The sequence below is a fragment of the Muscardinus avellanarius genome (assembly GCF_963383645.1).
Source record: "Muscardinus avellanarius genome assembly, chromosome: 1".
Taxonomy (NCBI): Eukaryota; Metazoa; Chordata; class Mammalia; order Rodentia; family Gliridae; genus Muscardinus; species Muscardinus avellanarius.
In genome coordinates, this window is record NC_137786.1 from 195,591,642 (window position 1) to 195,610,452 (window position 18,811).

Below are 18,811 nucleotides of genomic sequence, written 5' to 3' on the forward strand. Positions count from 1 at the left end.
AGAAGATAACAAAACACAAAAACTTTGCGTGGTTCCTTTACATTTCTGGAAAATTGGAGGTGCTGTGTGTTGTGTAAGATAAACCTGGTCGCTACTTTGTGTTTTGAGTCTGGCTTACTGTCTTTGTTGTTGGGTTTTGTTGCTACTGCTGTTATTTTGATCGAGGTACTTATTTTTTGCCTTTGCTACCCGGCTGGGTGGCGGGTAGGGTTTTGGAGTGCTGTGATTCCTGCAACCCAAGTGGCCTCAAGTGCTTGCTGGTTGGTGCCAGGGCATCAGCTTTGCGATCGCAGCTTGTCTAACGCAAAAAAAAAAAAAAAAAAAAAAAAAGGCAATGTGCATTGTTGAATGACAAAGGAAATGGGGCGGAAAATTAAAGAATCTTTCTACAATGGTGATGGGGACGCTGGCACCCCACAGCCGTGATTTGAAATCCAAAGAGGGCAGGGAGCTCATGGCTGTAGGGCTATTCCCATCCTTCCCCATCACCCTCCAAAAACCATTTCTGCCTCTTTTCTTGGTTCATCTTCCCCCAGAAAGCGAATATTAGCTACGTTGTGTCGTCTGTTTATTGAAGAGATTGACAAATTGAAAACTGCCGATTGCGGTGGCAAGAGAAAAATAAACTCCAGATTTAATTTGCTCCCCGGGTATTGTGTCTGGACCTGCGTAATTAGTGTCTCCATACGTAGATATAGGTACCTTTTAAAGCTGCCGTGACTTTTTTTTTTTCCGCCCGAACTTGACGTTGTGTTTGCAGGATTGCAGTGCTTCCAAGGAAATGAATAAACCACCAGCCAACAGCCTGGAGGCGGCGGCCCCGGGCCACCGGGATAGCCCGTGCGCGCCCAGGAGCAGCCCGGAGCAGGAGCTTCCCGCGGCGGCCGCCGCGTCTTCTCCACGTGTTCCCAGGTCCGCTTCCACCGGCGCCCAAACTTTCCAGTCCGAGGATGCTCGAGCTTGTGAGGCCCAGCGGCTTGGAGCAGGGTTTTGCCAACTCAGTAGCTCGCGGGCGCAGGCTGCCTCAGCGGCCCTCCGAGACTTAAGCGAAGCCCAAGGCGCGCAGGCTTCGGCGCCTCCCGGGGGCGCGGGGCCCGGCAACGCGCTGCACTGTAAGATCCCGGCGCTGCGCGGTCCAGAAGGGGACGAAAACGTGAGTGTGGGCAAGGGCACGCTGGAGAGGAACAACACCCCCGCGGTGGGCTGGGTGAACATGAGCCAGAGCACCGTGGTGCTGGGCACGGATGGCATCGCGTCGGTGCTCCCGGGCAGCGTGGACACCACCGCCACGCAGGTAAGCAGGTCGCCCTCGGCGGCGCCGCCTCCTGCTCTCCAGCCGCGCTGTGGGCGGTGGGTGCACGTGTGCTTATGGGGAGACCGGTTGGCAGTGCCAGGTGGTGGATGCCGTAGGCAGCTTTGGGGCTTCGGAAGCTCGCACTGCGCTGGGGTCGTCAGTTCAGGGCTGGAGCGCTGCAGTGCCCCTGCCACTCCCTGCCACTGGGGCTTCCCGGCCTCCATGGTAGCGGGAATCCTGGTGCGGCTCCGTGAAGTAGTTGAAACCCATATATTCTCCCCCTTCATGCAGGCGCGACTCCCACTCCTGCCAAAACAATCTTTTCAGTTTTTTTTTTTTTTTTGTGTGTGTGTGTGTGTTTTTAAAATTTTAACTTAAAAGACATGCAGAGAAAAGCCCTGGGGGAAGGGGTGGTGGGTAGTAAGTAGGTGTTCTATCAATTGCGAGGTGGCTTATCACCTGTGAACTCATTTGAGGGCAGAGGCAGGTTTCCATGAGGCATCTAAAGCTTAAGGTTTAGGGGCTGTCTTTCCCAAGCATCCTTCCAAAACCTGGCATCTAATTTTCCATCATAATCTTCAATTTTTCTAAAGTGCACCCCTCAGTTGTCTAAGCTTTGGGCCCCACTTACCTGGACCTACTCCAATATTTCGTCCTTTACCACTCAGCCAGAGGCATGAAAAGCCCATAGATCCCAGGGTCAGGGATAAAGACCCCAATCATAGGCTTTTGTTTGTTTTCATTTCCTTCCAGCTGTTCTCTCTCCTTTTTTGATCTCTTCTATTCTGCCCACTTCAGCACTCCTCTTTCCATTGCCTGCCTTTCTTCTGTCTCCTATCCTGCCTGGGCTCAGGGTCTAGGCATGTGTGGAGGGGATCCTCGGGGAAGCCGACTCCACTAGAGTATCTATCTGCCTGTGTGAGATATAGTTTATATAGCCCTTGTGTCCTTAGCCACACTAGCTTTTGTGCACGCGCGCGCACACACACACACACACACACACACACACACACACGCAAGCCCAGCCAGCAGGGGCTCAGCTGTTAAAATAACTATACACAAACATAAATTTAGACATTCCCACTCACCCTTGGGTTTGAGTTCTATTGCTAGAGCTTTGGTGTTGGTGTATTAGCTGCCTTCAACAGTGTGGACCAAACAGTGCGACCCAGGTAGAGAAGAATTCTCGTTTCTCCTGCCTTGCTTAACCTCCGCACTGCGGCAAAAGAAGCTGGGACTCCCACCCTTTCAGCCCCAAGGATTGGAGGGTGGGACTAGGGGCGGAGATAGTATGAGGAGGATGTTAAAGATGTCCAAGTTCTTCAGAGTATTTATTTTTTAGCCCTGCTCATCTTTCTGATTGTGCCTGATACCTCCCCTGCCCCTCCTTCTACCTCCCCAAGACCTCCTCTTCTCCAGACAGCTGCTGCTTTATCTTCCATGGCCTGTAGAACAATGCGGGGCACCCTAGGTTGTTACAACAGGGACATGGAGAGTGATGGAGGAGGTAGGAGTGGTGCAGTGACCTGTGTCCCTGAAAGTTTTGTGCAGTGCCCAGGTGCCCTGCGCACAGGCAGAGTTCATCAGAGGTGGCCTCACCTCCAGCTTTAATAGTCTTATGTGAGAAGGGAGCCCAAAGACTCATAGACTGCTGGAGCTGGCAGGTGCCCCGGGGGACAGTTATTCTAAGCCTCTCACTTAACATATGGGGGCACAGAGGCTCAGAGAGAGCAAGTGGCTTGCCTAGGGTTATTTATTTTGTAGTGCTGGGGATTATTTATCTGTAGAACAGAACATTTATCTGTAGACAGGTGGCCTGTTTCATGCCATATCTACCTTCTTTGTTTTCTCTCTTGTTTCATCTCCAAATCTCCATCTTGCCCATCTCCCTTGCCCCAGGTATGAAAGATGCTTCCCTTAAGTTACCTTTCCAGTCAGGTTCTTCTGCCTGCTGGGTTTGGTGGAGAAACTGAGGCAGGGGCTCTGGCTGGCATTAAGCATTGCAGCTCTCTTGCTGGCTTTAGTATACACTACAGTGGAAGAGTGCGTCGAGGAAGGGGTGCAATGGGGGTCTTTGGAGAAAGATGAGAAGTTGATTAGGAACCTGCTTGCTGGGAACTCTAGGCATGATGTTGGGGGGCCTGCTTGCAAAATGTTCTCTCTGTGAGGGGTTGGATTGAAGGGACTTGCTTGCAATCAACCTTATAGGTTTACAATTTGGGGCAAGTTGCTTGCTGGTGTGCCCTGACTGTGGATTTGGGGAAGAGGGGTTGTGGGGTCTGTTTAAAATGGATGTTCATATCAAAATTGGGGACCTGCTTGCTGAAATACTCAGTGCAGCAGCGGCGAGGGGTGAGGACCTTGCTTGTAGATGCATCCTTTCTTCAGAATTGGGGTCCTGCTTGCCGATGCATCCTTGGTTGAAAAATGGGCACCTGCTTGCTGGGAAGGGCCCTCAATTGGGGTGTGGGGGCTGAATGGGGCCTGCTTGCGGACCTACCTACCCAGGCTGTGATCCTACAATGTGCTTTTCCGCCCCCAGGAGGACGAGCAAGGGGATGAGAATAAGGCCCGAGGGAACTGGTCCAGCAAACTGGACTTCATCCTGTCCATGGTGGGGTATGCAGTGGGGCTGGGCAATGTCTGGAGGTTTCCCTACCTGGCCTTCCAGAACGGGGGAGGTATGGCTTTTCAGCTTTTTCCGCCTGCGGCTGGAGGGCGGGCACTGGAGGGTTGGAGGGGACCCAGAGCCCCCTACAGGGCCGGGGAGGGGACTTAGCCTCCTCACACTCTAGTCCCATCCCCCACGGGCTGGAGTGCAAAGCTGGAAGGCGGAGCCAGCCTAACCCGTTGGTTGGCAGGAGGTCCTGGAAGCTTTTGTCTGGAGACCGGGCATGGGGCCCCAAGTTTGGGGGAAGGGGCCAAGTGGACAACAGACTCTAGCTGACAAGTGTTCCAGAAGTGGCACTTCCCCCACCCAAATTGCCTTTAGATCCAGTAGCTGTTCAGTCCTGGAGGCCCGAGTTGAGAATGCTTTAAGATTATAACTTGGAGGGCTAGGGTTGTAGTTTAGTAGTGGAGAGCTGGTGCAAGTCCCTGGGTTCAACCCAGTATTGCAAAGAAAAAAAAAATGTCCTGGAAACCTGACCCTCCATAGGAGACTTTGAGAAAGGGCCATCAGGGCCTTTGGAATGCAGAATGTAGGTGAGCCAGGAGGTCCCAGGGAATAGGGGCTGGAGGTTATGTGTACACTTGGAGATCTTTTCAGAAGCAACCTACCCCAACACACTCCTTCTTGGGTAGAAACAGGGCATATTTTGGTTTTACTAAACTCACTGAGCATTAGCAAAAATGGTTTTCCTTCCATTTGTCCAAAACTGAGTGAAAGATGCTGCTTTTGAATGAAAACCATTTTCAGCTGCAAGGCCACTGGAATCCACCATACCTCCTTTGTACAGAGGGAGAAGAGCTCCAACATAGTCAGGACCCCCTTGGTGTGCTTGCCTGAGGCTGAGCCAGCCTCTGACCCCTCAGGGCAGCTGACAAGTCACCCTCCAGTATAAAAATTTGCACCTAGAGCTGCACAGGGCACTTTCACAACTGGACTGAAGGGACAGGAAATACGCCTCTTTGCCCCAAAGATCTTCTCTTTCTTTTTCTTTGATTTGTCTTCGGGCCCTTCCAGGCTGAGTTCGGTGCATGGGAGGAACAGGTTCTGTACCAGGAGATGGTTACAATGGAAAGATAGAGCCCCTCCCCCAATCCTAATTAGGACACATCGACAAGTACTTAGGAGGACTTCAGAGTGTTTGCAATCAGGGGTGCCCTGGAAGCCAAGGGACAGTTCTGACCACACCAACATAGACATCCCTACTAGGTTTCTGTTTGGTTTTCCCCTGGGAAGTCATCTGTCCCAGGGCAGAAAATGGAGAAGAGGCCCTAAAATAGGCCTTGCAGAGACTGAAAGAGAGATGGAGGCAGGGAGGGTGTTCCAACAAAGGGAGCTGTGCCCAGGTTTTGCTCTTGGGTTAACCACAAAGCACGGTGGTGCACACACACAGCAGAGCCATTCTGGGGGGCTCTAAGAGGAGTCTGGTACCTGGAAGAGGGGCAGTGTGGAGGCAGCCTTTTCTGCACTGCAGCTCAGGCTCAGGGACCAAAGCCTTCACTGCTGGATACAGAGCTCCCCCTTTCCTACTCAAGAGCAAAAGGGTCACGAAGTCCTCCTTTTCCCCAAACCCCACCCAGAGACAGAGACAACTAATCAGGATCCTTGGTTTTACTCCCCAGCAGCCCAAATGCTGCTGCTGGGCCTTTCTCTCCTGGGAGATGCCCTGGCAGGAAAGGCCCTTCTGTGGGACAGGACAAGGATTTGGGAGAAGGGTAAGCATAAAGCTCCTGAGGAGAGAAGGATCAGATTTCCTCTGTGGAGCACAATGTTCTGAGTTCTGTATCTCTAGCCCCAGAATTGACCCAGACCCATACAGCAGTACTTTCTGGTCAAAATCTGGACAACCTCAAAGAAACCCCTGAAAGGACAGAACACTAGAGAACCCAGCAAGCCTCTGGAGGCCTTCCAAGATACAAATGGCCTGGGCTGGGCCTTCTGCAGAATAAGGAAATTAAGGACAAATGGCTTCGGAAGCTCGCAGTCTAGACAGGACACCCACACAAGTTCTAGCAAGGAATCAGTGCCCAGGCCAAGCTACCGTGGGAGGACATGGAAGGGAGGCTTCGTGGAAGGTGCATTTGAGCTAAACCTGAAGGCTGGAAGGGACTTGTGAAGACATTAAGAAGTGTGTGCTGGTGGTGGTGGTGAGGTTGGGGGCCTAGGAGGCATCTGGGCTGAGCAGGCCCAGAGCAGGCCCAACCCTGGTTGGCAGGTGTGCAGATTCTTGGGGCACTATAGAGGAGGGCCTCTGGGAACCTAGTTTAGCAGTTCTGAGGTCCTTGGAGGACCTCCCCTCTCATGAGGTTTCACCAGATCTGCCTCCACAAGTGAGTCAAAAGCATGGATCTGTTGGACCTTGCGAGGGCTTAATTTTGGGAAATTGAAATGCTGTAAAAAAAATTTCAAGTCCACTAACATAAAAACACCTAGGGTCCTTTCTGGTGGGAAATTGCAACAAGGAGGATGTTTGCATGCCTAGCCTTATGACTTTGGGGGAGGTTCTAAAATGTCCTGTGGGTACCTCTGGTTGAGCTAGGAATAAGAAAAGCACCTTCAGAAAAGGAGCTGAACTGTCCTGTAGCGTGCGGAGAGGGAGCCCAGCCCCAGCCCCACCAGAGGCTTCCTGGGCCAGAGCGCGCCTTTGCCACCCAGGCCTCTCACTGCCCACTCTCTCTTCCCAAGGTGCTTTCCTCATCCCTTACCTGATGATGCTGGCACTTGCCGGGCTGCCTATCTTCTTCCTCGAGGTGTCCCTGGGCCAGTTCGCCAGCCAGGGGCCGGTTTCTGTGTGGAAGGCCATCCCAGCTCTGCAAGGTAAGTCTAGCCTGTCCTGACCCTTCTCTCCCTGCCTTCCCTCTCTGCCACCACACAGGCCCAGGGAGGAAGATCTGCTTTTGTGATGGGTGAGACCCACTTCTTCCTTCCTTTACTTGATCCTCTTAAGTGGCCCATGATCGTCTCTGCCATTGCTAAGTTCCTGGCAGAAGGCTTCAGTGCCCCAGGTGAATGTAGCATCCACTCTACTATTACTAGGTGCATCTGCACCAGAGTCGAGACCTAGGGCCCCACTCTGCACCCAACTGTAAGAATTCCACAGGATTCTGGGTAGAATGAATCCCTGGTTTTTGCTTTTTCAGGCTGTGGCATTGCAATGCTGATCATCTCTGTCCTAATAGCCATATACTACAATGTGATTATTTGCTACACACTTTTCTACCTGTTTGCCTCCTTTGTATCTGTGTTACCCTGGGGGTCTTGCAACAACCCTTGGAACACGCCAGAATGCAAAGATAAAACCAGACTCTTATTAGGTAAGTTTGGACATGCTTTAACGCGCGCGCGTGTGCGTGTGCGTGTGCGTGTGCGTGTGTGTGTGTGTGTGTGTGTGTGTGTGTGTGTGTGTTTCGAGTTATTTATTCATTGGACACATACTATATATGCCAGCCCTAAACTAGGTTCTGGAGGCACAAAGATGAACTCAAGCAACCAGAAGAAGCTCATGGCTCTGAGGAAGGGTGATCAAATTTTTGTTTGTTCATAAATAGCTGGAGTGTTTGTTTAAAATGGAGATTCATCCCAGTAGTTGAGAAGCTGAGACAGGAGGATTGCAGGTGCAAAGCTAGCCTCAGCAATTTAGTGAGACTCTCAGCAACTTAGTGAGACTCTGTTTCAAAACAAAAAATAAAAATAGGCCTGGACTCAGCATTTGGGAGGCTGAGACTGGAGTATCATGGTACACAGACAGCCTCAACTACTTAGTGAGGCCCTTCGCAACTCAGTGAGACCCTGTTTCAAAAATAAAAAAGAATAGGCCGGATGTGGTGGTGCACGCTTGTAATCTCTGGGCTTGGGAGGCGGAGACAGGAAGATTGTGAAGTTTTGAAGCCAGCCTTGCTGGCTTAAGAGACCCTGTTTCCAAATAAAAATATATTTTAAAAAATGGGTCTGGGATTGTAGCTCGGAAGTAGAAGGGTTTCCAGGAACCCCAGTACCACCAAAAAGTAAATAAATAAATAAAATAAAAAAGACTAAAAGATAGGGCTGGGGATGTAGCTTGGAGGTATTATGCCCTTGGGTTCCATCCCCAGTACCACAAAAAAAGAGGGGCTGGAAGTGTAGTGCAGAGGTAGAATGCAGATGGGTTCAATCCCAGTACCACTACCACCACCACCACCACAAACAAACAAAAAAGATTCATAGCCTCAGTCTTTATCTGGAATGTAGCTGGCTTTATTAGATTGGGTGGGGCCATGCATTTGCATTTTTCTTTTTTTTTTTTTTTGTGGGTCTGGGGATGGAACCCAGGGGCATTAAACCTCCAAGCTACACCCCCTGCCCTATTCTTTATTCTTTATTTTGAAACCGGGTCTCACTGAGTTGCAGAGGGCCTCACTAAGTAGCTGAGGCTGTCCGTGAAGCGCGATCCTCCGGTCTCAGCCTCCCGAATGCTAGGATTACAAGTGTGTGCCACCACACCCGGCTGTGCATTTTTCAAAGCTGGCCAGAACCTTCTTTCCTTTCATTCATTGTTTATCAAAGTAGAAGGTAGCAGGTCAGCTGGACGTGATAGGAAACCCTCTCTAGCCTCTCTGAATGGGAAGCTGCCTTTTACCAAGGGTAAGCACTGTACCATTTGAGGGAAGCTGCCTTTTACCAAGGGTAAGCACTGTACCATTTGAAAAGTGATGTTATAGGTCCTAGAGTCTAGGAGAGGTATGCAAGCCATCCCAGGGCCACATGTCCCAAAATCTTGCTCCCTGCACATGGTAAATATGAGAGCAGACACAGGCCTAGACCGCTGATAGACAGGTGCATAATGGTACCTAGAGGAAGCAAGTCGTCTGGAGAGTCAGGGAGAGGCTCTTGAAGACTGTTTCAGGTGTGAAACCCATAGGCACTTGACGACTTGGTGGAACTGTCAGCTTCTCGGGTGGAAGATAAGAATGAGTAAGAGGGGATCAGGGCAGATACATGAGAAAGGCTTTCTGGTCTAGAAGCTGTCTCTGCTGTTGGCTGTGCATGGGTCTGGGTCAGATAGCTTCTCTCTGCATCTGGGTTTTTCATCACTTGAGAAACAGTAATGATGTTCTGCATCCTACTTACTGCATGGACTGCTGTACAGAGAAAAGGCATGAGGGCTATGAGAGCAGTTACAGGGTATAAAACTACAAAGAGAAAAACTGGTATCAGTCACTTTCTGGTCATTTTAGTGAGGATCCATAAGCAGGGGGTTTCTTCTTTCCCTGGTAGATCTGTTCTCTTCCTTCTCTCCTCCTCTTCCTTCTGGTACTGTGGATTGAACTCAGAGGCATTCTTACTTTTGAGCTATCATCATAGTCCTTTTGTTTTGAAACAGGGTCTCATTAGGTTGCTGAGAGTCCCCCTAAGTAGCATGAGACTGACCTCAGACCTGTGATCCTACCATCTTAGCCTCCCAAATACTGGGCTTACAGGCATGTGCCACCATACCTGGTCCTGTTCTTCTTAAGCTGGGTGTGTGCTGAGGCCAGTTGTCTATCCTTGCTATGTAATTGGTTTTTAATGGTGACTTCCCAAACTAGCTTTTCCCCTTTATAGTCTGCATAGCACAGAAATTGGGCATAATTTGGTCCTTTGCGTGTAGGAGCAAATGACGAATTCTCTCTTCCTTCAAACCCAAGACAGACATGCATACCAAAAGACAATAATTCATTCCAGAGTATTTCTACATATACAACATATGTGCATGTGTATACACACCATGTCCAGTCTCCAGCTGGGGAAACTTTGAATAAGACTGAAGAACTGAAATTAGAATGCTTTCCCATTAAATCCAACCCCTCTGCACCTGGGAGTGGAAAGGACCCCAGATGTGTGGTTTTCAGTTGTTTGACTGAGAATCAGTGTTCCTGAGCCTCCCGGGCCTTGGTGTTCTCACCTTTGCAATTTGCCTGTTTATTTCTTAGGTTACAAAAGCGGTTCTCAAGCCCAGCTACTACATGTTAGAGCCACCCAGGAAACAAAACTCGAAACATCACTTAATTCTATCCCAGACCAACAAAAATAAGATTACCTGGGGACAGAGGCTAGGAATCTGCCTTTTTAAAGTTCCCCAGGTGAGCTGGGCATAGTGGTGTACGCTTGTAATCCCAACATTCGGGAGGTTGAGATTGGAGGATCATTGTTCGCGGACAGCCTCAACTACTTAGTGAGGCCCTCCGTAATTTAGTGAGACCCTGTTTCTAAAAAAAAGACTAGCCGGGCTTGGTGGCGCACGCTTGTAATCCCCGCGCTTGGGAGGCGGAGACAGGAGGATCGCGCAGGTTCGAAGCCAGCCGCGCTGGCGTAAGAGACCCTGTTTCAAAAATATAAAATAGGTCTGGGAGTGTAGCCCGGAGGTAGAAGGGCTTCCAGGAACCCCAGTACCACCAAAAAAAAAAAAAAAAAAAAAGACTAAAAAATAGAGCAGGGGGTGTAGCTTAGAGTTCAAATGCCCCTGGGTTCCATCCCAAGACCTGCAAAATAAATAAGTAAATAAATAAATAAATAAATAAATAAATAAAGTTCTCCAGGCAACCAAGGGTGGGTAGATTTGACGTTGTCTACATCATTTTTTTTTTTTTTTGATGGTCCTGGGAATGGAACCCAGAGGCTTTCTACCTCCAGGCTACACTCCCAGACCTATTTTATATATTATTTGGAAACAGGGTTTCACTGAGTTGCCGAGAGCCTCACTAAGTAGCTGAGGCTGGCTTCGAACCCATGCGATCCTCCTGTCTCAGCCTCCCAAGCGCAGGGATTACAAGCGTGCGCCACCACGCCCGGCTGCTATCTACATCATTTTTTGCTTGTGTTTTGGTCCTGGCCTTGTGTAAGCTAAGCATGCACCCCATCACTGAACCCTACTCCCTACCCCTCCATATCCTTTAAGCTTCCCTTTCCCAGTCTTGAAATGGACCCCTTTTTTGCCCTACCCAGCTGTCTTTTAGGAGAATCCTACTTGGTTGCTATTACAGAGTCACAACCCACAGTCAGCTACTAGAATAGCTTCCCAAACAGTTGCCAAGCTAGGTAAAAGGTGTTTTTCAGGGCATGGGGTCTGGCATGAAGAAATACCTGGCATGATCAGAGATCATCACAGATTCCTGCTTGTCCTTTTCAGACTGTTCCTGGGAAGAAAGTCACTTTCCAAGACAGTGCCCACTGTAGAGGGGCTCCTGGGTAGATTCAGGCTCCATGGGATGATTCCCTGGGGATTTGCCTTGGAAACATGAGAGTCATCATGGTCACTGTCCTGCAGCTGTCCTCCAGGAGGGAGAGTAGTTCAGAAATACCATTCTCCTCCACTAACACTATCCACTAATATTTGTGTAGTATGCTTATACATTTGTGTGTGTGTGTGGGGGGGGGATATTGGAAATTGAACCCAGAGGCATTCTACCTCTGAGCTACTCCAGCCCTGCTTTTATTTTTTATTTTGAAACAGGATCTCAGTAACTTTCTGAGGGCCTCATGAAGTTGCTAAGGCTGGTGTCAAACTTGCAATCCCATCTCAGCCTTCCAAATACTGGAATTACAGGCATGCACTATTATGCCTGGCTCCCTTAATCCTTAATAATACTAACTAGCATTATTTGATACATGATATGTTTAACACTTTTATTATTAATGTTAAGATGGACAAAGTTAGCATACGAGTTCTATTTTATATTTTACAAGTAAACAAACTTGAGCTCAAGTCCGTGGGGTTAGTGTGTGATAGACCTGGGTTTTGAATCCTAGCTTTCCTGCCTCCCAAAGTCATGGGCCTAGCCATTATGCAAAATGCTTTCTCATCTACAAAACAGCTTTATGAGTAATATTTTCATTATTCCTTAAGGAACCCTATGAGTTCCAGATAGCAGTGACATAATCACTATTTTGCAGGTGACAAAGCAGATTCCACGGCTCCAGCTGTAAGTTGCATGGTAGAAACAGCACTAGAACTTGCATTTCCTGACCCCCAGTTCTCTGCTTGTCCAGGATTCTTGAAGACTCTCTGTTCCAGAGCTCCTATCCCATGAGTCCCAGCAAAGGGACGCCCGTCCGGGTGTTCCCTAACTAATGTTTGTCATTGAAATTCTCTGGGGATTTTTTTAAAAAAAAGCTTTGGTGAATGGTAGCTTAACTTAGATTTTCATGCCTGGAAATCTATTTTCAGGAGGAAATTAGAGACAGGTAAAGACTATCCAAGATTGTTCATTGTAGCCATAATTACAATATTAGAAAACAGTAGAGACACTTAGATGTGTGACAAAAAGCCATGTAATTGTTAAGTAATTCTATAGTTTGAATAAATTATGCTCCATTCATAGGCTAAAGCATTCTATAGTCATTAGGATGAATATTCATAAAATATGAAGGAATCTTATCATGTTAAAGGTAAGAGCAAAATACAGGTTTTAGTATATTTTATTTATACCAATATTCATTGGTGGGAAATATATATATGGATGGGAAACAAAGAAAGGTTATTCAAAGACTATTAACAGTGGTGGGTTGGGACCATTCATTTCTACATTTTCTATCATGGATACATACTTTACAATCTGTATGTGTGTGTGTGTGTGTGTGTGTGTGTGTGTGTGTGTGTGTGTTTTAAAGCAAGCTGAGTGTTGATGGTGCCAGGTGCATGACTGTGGCCTAAGAGGCCCTGGTTTGGTTTTCTCACAGGAAACAAGCAAGACAGAGTGGACATAGCACAGCTAAGCTTCCAGTCAGCTGGTGCAAACCACAAAAGCCACACAAGCTCCGAGGACAAAGACAATGGGCATTTTTCACTCTGATTATTCCTTGAGAACCTGCAGACAGGCTGAGCAGATCCTATCTCATTCTCAGCCAGTGCTTTAATTTTTATTTTTTTTTGTTAAAAGAACAAGGTGTCAACCCCCACGCTGTCTCTGTACAGCCCCTCCATCTGTAATTCTCTGTGTTATCTGCACTTGGGCGTGTTCATTCCTGGGGTCAGGCTTTCCCTTGGAGGAGTATTGATCCTGTGGATTCTGGTGTAATTTAGAAAAGGTGATGGTGAACTGTGTGTGGTGGTGCAAGCTTGTAATCTCACCATTTGGGAGGCTGAGACAGGAGGATTGTGGTTCTTGGATAGCCTCAGCTACTTAGTAAGGCCCTCTGCAACTCAGTGAGACTCTGTTTCCAAATAAAGAATAAGCTGGGCGTGGTGGTGCACGCTTGTAATCCCAGCATTTGGGAGGCTGAGACAGGAGGATCATGGTTTGTGGCCAGCCTCAGCTGCTTAGGGAGGCCCTCTGCAACTCAGTGAGACCCTGTTTCAATATAAAGAATAAAAGGCTGGAGGTATAGCTCAGAGGTAGAATGTCCCTGGGTTCTATCCCCAGTACTGGAAAAAAAAAAAAAAAAAAGTGATGGTGGCTTTTAGAGACTGCTGGATAATCAGGACTCCAGCAATGGATATTCCCAGGCTGTCTCTCAAACGCACATATTAAGCTATTAAGCAAAGCTTACTTAGGAGATGGAAGATCTTTCCTCAACAGTGTCTCTCCAATGACCTCCCAGGCCCACCTTCTCTCTCTCAACCCCATAACTACCTACCCCTGTGGCAGTCGGCCCCTGTCCTGAGACAGAAAATAAATGGCCCACCATTGTGACCTTCAGTCTCAGTTGGCAGATGTTTGTCCCACACCCGTCTCGGTGCTGCCAAGAGACAGGCTACCTGGGAGTTCTACCTCACCCCGACATGCATTTCAGCCCCAGAGAGAAGCCCCAGGTCGACCATGAGTAGAACTGGGGTTTGCTCTGTATTTTCTAAGGTGCAGTTTGAAGGAGACACTTGTGTTCTTTAGGCTGACTCACCCCCCCCCCCAACCCAGGTATATGTAATGGAGAACGACTAATCTGTGCCCTGCCAAGTGAGACCAGCAACTGTTTTGTGAAAATAGGAGCTAGCCAGGTCACTCCAAATGGGAACAAACATAAATACCATTTCTATTTCTGGAACGGCTAATTTTCATTAGAACTTTAATTAAATGATGCCTTTTCTCTCTAGCCTTTCATTTTTTAATAATTGCCCGAGTAAAGAGAATCCCATTCCAACTGCTTTCCAATTTAGCGCGATCATTACAGCTGTTCTTTGTTCGGGGTTGCTGGGCCGCAGAGCTGGGGATGAGAGCCGGTTGGTTCTTCAATTGCAGACTGTGCGCTGGGAAGCACGCTCCTGCCGCCCAGTGGTGGGAAGGGATAATGCAGGAGCAGGAGGCTGCAGGGAGCGAGGGGAGGAGGTTTGCCCAGCTGCATTGCCGCAGGAACAGCGACCTTGAAAAGCTGCCGCGGGCGGGCTGTGATCCGCAGACAACCAGAGACTTCTCCAGGGAAGCTGGCCGCGCGCTGCACACTGGCAATTTTGGAAGCAAGTGACTTAATGTTCGCCCAAGTGTTAGTGATCTTTTTGGTCCTCGGGGATGGACATACTTTTTGGCAGGAGGCCAAGAAATAACTCCTGGACGCTTATTTTCTGAAAAGGGAGATGGATGGCGCTTTAATTGTTTCATTCAGATTGCTGCCGAGGGAAGCAAGATTTTCTCCAATAAATATTAGATGATTAGCTGGGAATCCTCCTGAAACTCTGTATTTGATGAAACTGAAGAAGTTAATATTGAATAGGAAGGTACATAGGGACATCTAAAAGCGGTTTCTCAGTCTAAGATTTTATTTATATTTGCAGTACTGGGGATGGAACCCAGAGGCATTTTGCCTCCGAGCTATACCCCCTGCCCTATTTTTTTATTCTTTATTTTGAAACAGGGTCTCACTGAGTTGCAGGGGGCCTCACTGAGTGGTAGCTGAGGCTGTTCGTGAACCGCTATCCTCCTGTCTCAGCCTTTCAAATGCTGGGATTATAAGCGTACGCCACCACGCCCTGCTCAGCCTAAGATTTTCATAAGGGACATTTGGCACTGTTCAGAGACATTTTTTGGTTGTTGCAGTTGGAGTGTGTGTGTATTCTTCTGACTTTCAGTGGGCAGAGGCCAGGCTGCTGATAAGTGTCCTGCCATGCACAGGATTGCTTCCCGCAGTGGTTATCTGACCCCAGATGGCATTAGAAGTGCTGTTGAAAAATCCTAAAGAATTAATAAAAGGGAAGGGATTCTTATGCTTGTTGTTTCAGTCTTTACCCAGTATTCTGGGATATTCTGAGAGAAGTGTGGAATGTGGTAGGTAACTTGTGGTGGGCTTGTGGGCCTGGGGGGAGGTGATGCCACTCCATGTAAAGGTATAACAGTGCTGATTCAGTTAGAGCTAAAATTTAGTGAGTGCTAGCCAAGTGTGTGCCAGGCATTGTGTGGATTTATTTTTGGGGGGAGATTATGGAGATTGAATCTAGAGGTGCTTTATCAATGAGCCACAGCCTCAGGGCTTTTAATTTCTTTTATTTTGAGGCAGGGTCTTGCTAAATTGCCAAGGCTGCTCTCAAACTTACGATTCTCTTGCCTCAACCTCCTGAGTAGCTGAGATTACAGGTGTACATCATCATGGCTGGTTGGAATTTTTTTTTTTTAATTTACGATCTCATTTAACTTGATTCTTGCAACAGCAACCCCATGAACTAGACACAACTATTACCAGAAGATGGAGACATGAACAAATAAAAGAACTCATCTGTGCTGTCAGGGCCGGTGGGATTCCTGAACCTGCTATTGGGCTCAACTTGCTGCTCCACAGAGGGCATCAATTGGGAGCACAAACACCAGATTTCCACTGCATATGCTCCTCTCCATAATAGTTTAAGGCAATTTATTTTTTTTTTAATTTTTTATTGGTGCATTGTAGTCATATATTTTAAAGCAATTTAAATTCACTTTTAACATTTATTTATTTAGTATGTGATGCTGGGGATCAAACCCAAGGCCTTGTGTATGCTAGATAAGCACTGTATCACTGAACTATGCTCCCAGCCCCCAACATTTAAAAAAAATTTTTTTTAGCCAGGTGTGGTGGCTCATGCTTGTAATCGCAGCACTTGGAAGGCTGAGACAGAAGGATTGTGGTTTGTGCACAGTCTCAGCGACTACTTAGTGAGGCCCTTTGCAACTCAGTGACACCTTGTTTGCAAGTAAAGAATAAAAAATAGGGCTGGGGGTGTAGCTTGGAGGTAGAATGCCTCTGGGGTCCATGCCCAGTAATGCAAAAATTTTTTTTTCTAAGAGACAGATACCAGTTCCCAACATTTTTTTTTGTTTAAATACAGCTCCATACCAGACTGGCATGGAGGGGTGACTAGAAATGAATACAGCCCAGTTCCCAACATTTTAAAATGAAAATATTTCAATGTAAATATCCAAAATTTTGGTCTCTTTCCAGTTCATCCAGAAAAGCATGCCACTCATTGGCTAGATTACTCTGCCACAGTCCCCACCTCTCCCTACCACCCTCTGTGTTATGCCTCCCTCTTTTGTGGCACTGTCCTGGCACCTGTAGGTGTTTGAGTTCATGATTCCTGCTCTCTATTTTATAGTAGGGTAGTTAAAAGCATGGGCATCAAAGAGAGTGCTCATGTGCTTCTTGACTTGGAGTCTTCTTGTCTTGATAGGCAACAGTATCTTTCCGTGCCCCTGTTTTCTTTCTCTGCCACACAGAGGTAGTTACAGTCCTTCTCTCACAGGGGTGGCATGAAGCTTAAATTGCTCAGTGCTTATAAAGCACTTGAAACAGTGCTTGAGCCATGTAAGTGCCATGCAAGTGTTAGTTGTTATTGCTATTTGCTCCTTTACAAAATAATATCTTTTAGGATTAGTCCTGGTGGACTCTTTACTTAAAATATGTCCATTTAATCTGTATTTATAGAGCTTTTAGGCGCTGTAATAGGGCGAGAAAGACTCCAGCTTCTTCCTACTTAAAATTAAGATAATAACATGCACCTCCCGGGTCTCTAATAGCTTATGAACTAATGATTGTTAAAAGGCCAGCGCGATGGCTGGTGCACGAGGGCTCACCAGGGTAATCCCCTCTGCTTATCCTCGGTCTTCTCAACCTCACCCTGTTACCGTTTTCTACTGGATGATTCTCTCTGTGTGTGGGACTGACTCGTGCATTGCAGGATATTTAGCAGCATTCCTGGCCTCGACCCACCAGTTGCCAGTAGTAGTCCATCCCCGAAATGGGAAAGTTAAAAAGGTCTCCAGCCATCACCAAACATCCTACAGGGATCGGATTCCCTGAGAAGCATTGCGTTAGGTCGTGTCACAGGTTTACCAGCACACAGTGTGGCTGCTGCCTCCACTGACCCACGGGAGGTAGGAAGAGCACAAGCACACACATCTTGAGGGACCTTCGGTGTCGCGGCTGTGGTGACGGCAGTGGGTCCCAGGTCAGCTTGTTAAGGAGTCTTCTACAGCAGTAGACTTTGGAAGCTTGCTTGTCGCTGATTCAATTCATGTCTATAATTCATTTGTCTTCTAAGGAGTCATAAAGATCTGGAGTTGAATTCTCGTTCTCTTCCTCATTAACTGTGTGGCTTCCATTGAGTTCTTTAACCTCTTTAAGCCCATCTTCTTATTTTAAAAGTGGAGATAAACCAGGCATGGTGGTACATGCCTGTCACACCAGTATTTGGGAGGTTGATACAGGAGGATTGCAGGTTCAAGGATAGCTTCAGGAACTTAGTGAGACCCTGTTTGGAAATAAAATATAAAATAGGGCTAGGGTATAGCTCAGAGGTAGAATGCCCCTGGGTTCAACCCCCAGTGTGTGTTCAACCCCAGCACACACACACACACACACACACACACACACACACACACGATAATTGTACCTCTTGCCTAGGTTGTCATAAAGATTAAATGAGACAATGCTTGCAAAGTCCTTGGCCCATTAATGATGCTCCGTATTTGCAAGTCTTTGTTATCATAAGCACTAGATATTGTAGTGTGTATACCAGGGACCTTCCATGAACAAAACATAATTCTGTGTCCTTTCTCTGGCTCTGCTCAGTTAATACCACCCCAAAGTGACTGCCCAGTACTGGCTGAATGTCTGTTGCTTTTGTTTTTATTGTTGGGAAGAGAGAGAGAGAGAGAGAGAGAGAGAGAGAGAGAGAGAGAGAGAGAGAGAGAGAAAAGAGGTGTTTTCTCTACAGATTTCACTGTCTTTCTATTCCATCTCTTCCTCCTAAACAGATTCCTGTGTTGTCAGTGAGCATCCCAAAATACAGATCAAGAACTCGACTTTCTGCATGACTGCATATCCCAACTTAACAATGGTGAACTTCACCAGCCAGGTCAACAAGACGTTTGTCAGTGGGAGTGAAGAGTACTTCAAGTAAGAGGGCTGTTTTTAAAAATTAATTTTATTGTTGTTGTTTTTAACTTCTTAAGAGAAGCCCAGTGAATTAATAAACATCCAACTTGCATCTGGGTATTGGTGGCACATGCTTGAAATGCCAATACTTGGGAGGCAGACAGGAGCATTGTAGGGTTGATACCAGTCTTAGCAACTTAATGAAACCCTGTTTAAAAAAAAAATAATGAAGTAGAACTGGGAGTATAGGTTGCTCAGAGGTAGAGTGCCACTGGGTTCCCCAGTACCAAAAAAGAAAAGAAAAAATAAAGAACAACTGATCTGAGTTGGCTGGAGGGATGGGTTACCTCCCTCTGCATCTTCCTGCTCTACTTAAGTGATCAGGTATTTTTTTTTTTTTTTTTTTTTGGTCTGGTTGGCTTCCCAAATGCAGATGGTTGTACATTGCAGGCCTGGGAACAAGAGTTGGCTGAATGATGGCTAGTGGGAATAAAATTAAAGCTGTTGTAATTCATCATGCTGATGGAGCAAACCATTTTATAACCTTGATCCAATGT

The 18,811-nt window shown here is 47.4% G+C and overlaps 1 protein-coding gene across 1 annotated transcript in view; it reads left to right on the forward strand.

Annotated features, from left to right (window-relative positions):
* Nucleotides 1-766: 766 nt before the first annotated feature.
* Nucleotides 767-18,811, forward strand: part of SLC6A5 (solute carrier family 6 member 5) — a gene marked incomplete at its 3' end in the record, with an annotated part of 56,949 nt that continues 38,904 nt past the window's right edge. The window contains exons 1-5 of the mRNA XM_080701480.1: nucleotides 767-1,294; nucleotides 3,837-3,975; nucleotides 6,648-6,779; nucleotides 7,103-7,276; nucleotides 18,134-18,275. Of these exons, the coding sequence (XP_080557606.1) occupies nucleotides 782-1,294; nucleotides 3,837-3,975; nucleotides 6,648-6,779; nucleotides 7,103-7,276; nucleotides 18,134-18,275 (1,100 nt within the window). The 5' untranslated portion in view covers nucleotides 767-781. The remainder of the gene's footprint in view (nucleotides 1,295-3,836; nucleotides 3,976-6,647; nucleotides 6,780-7,102; nucleotides 7,277-18,133; nucleotides 18,276-18,811) is intronic.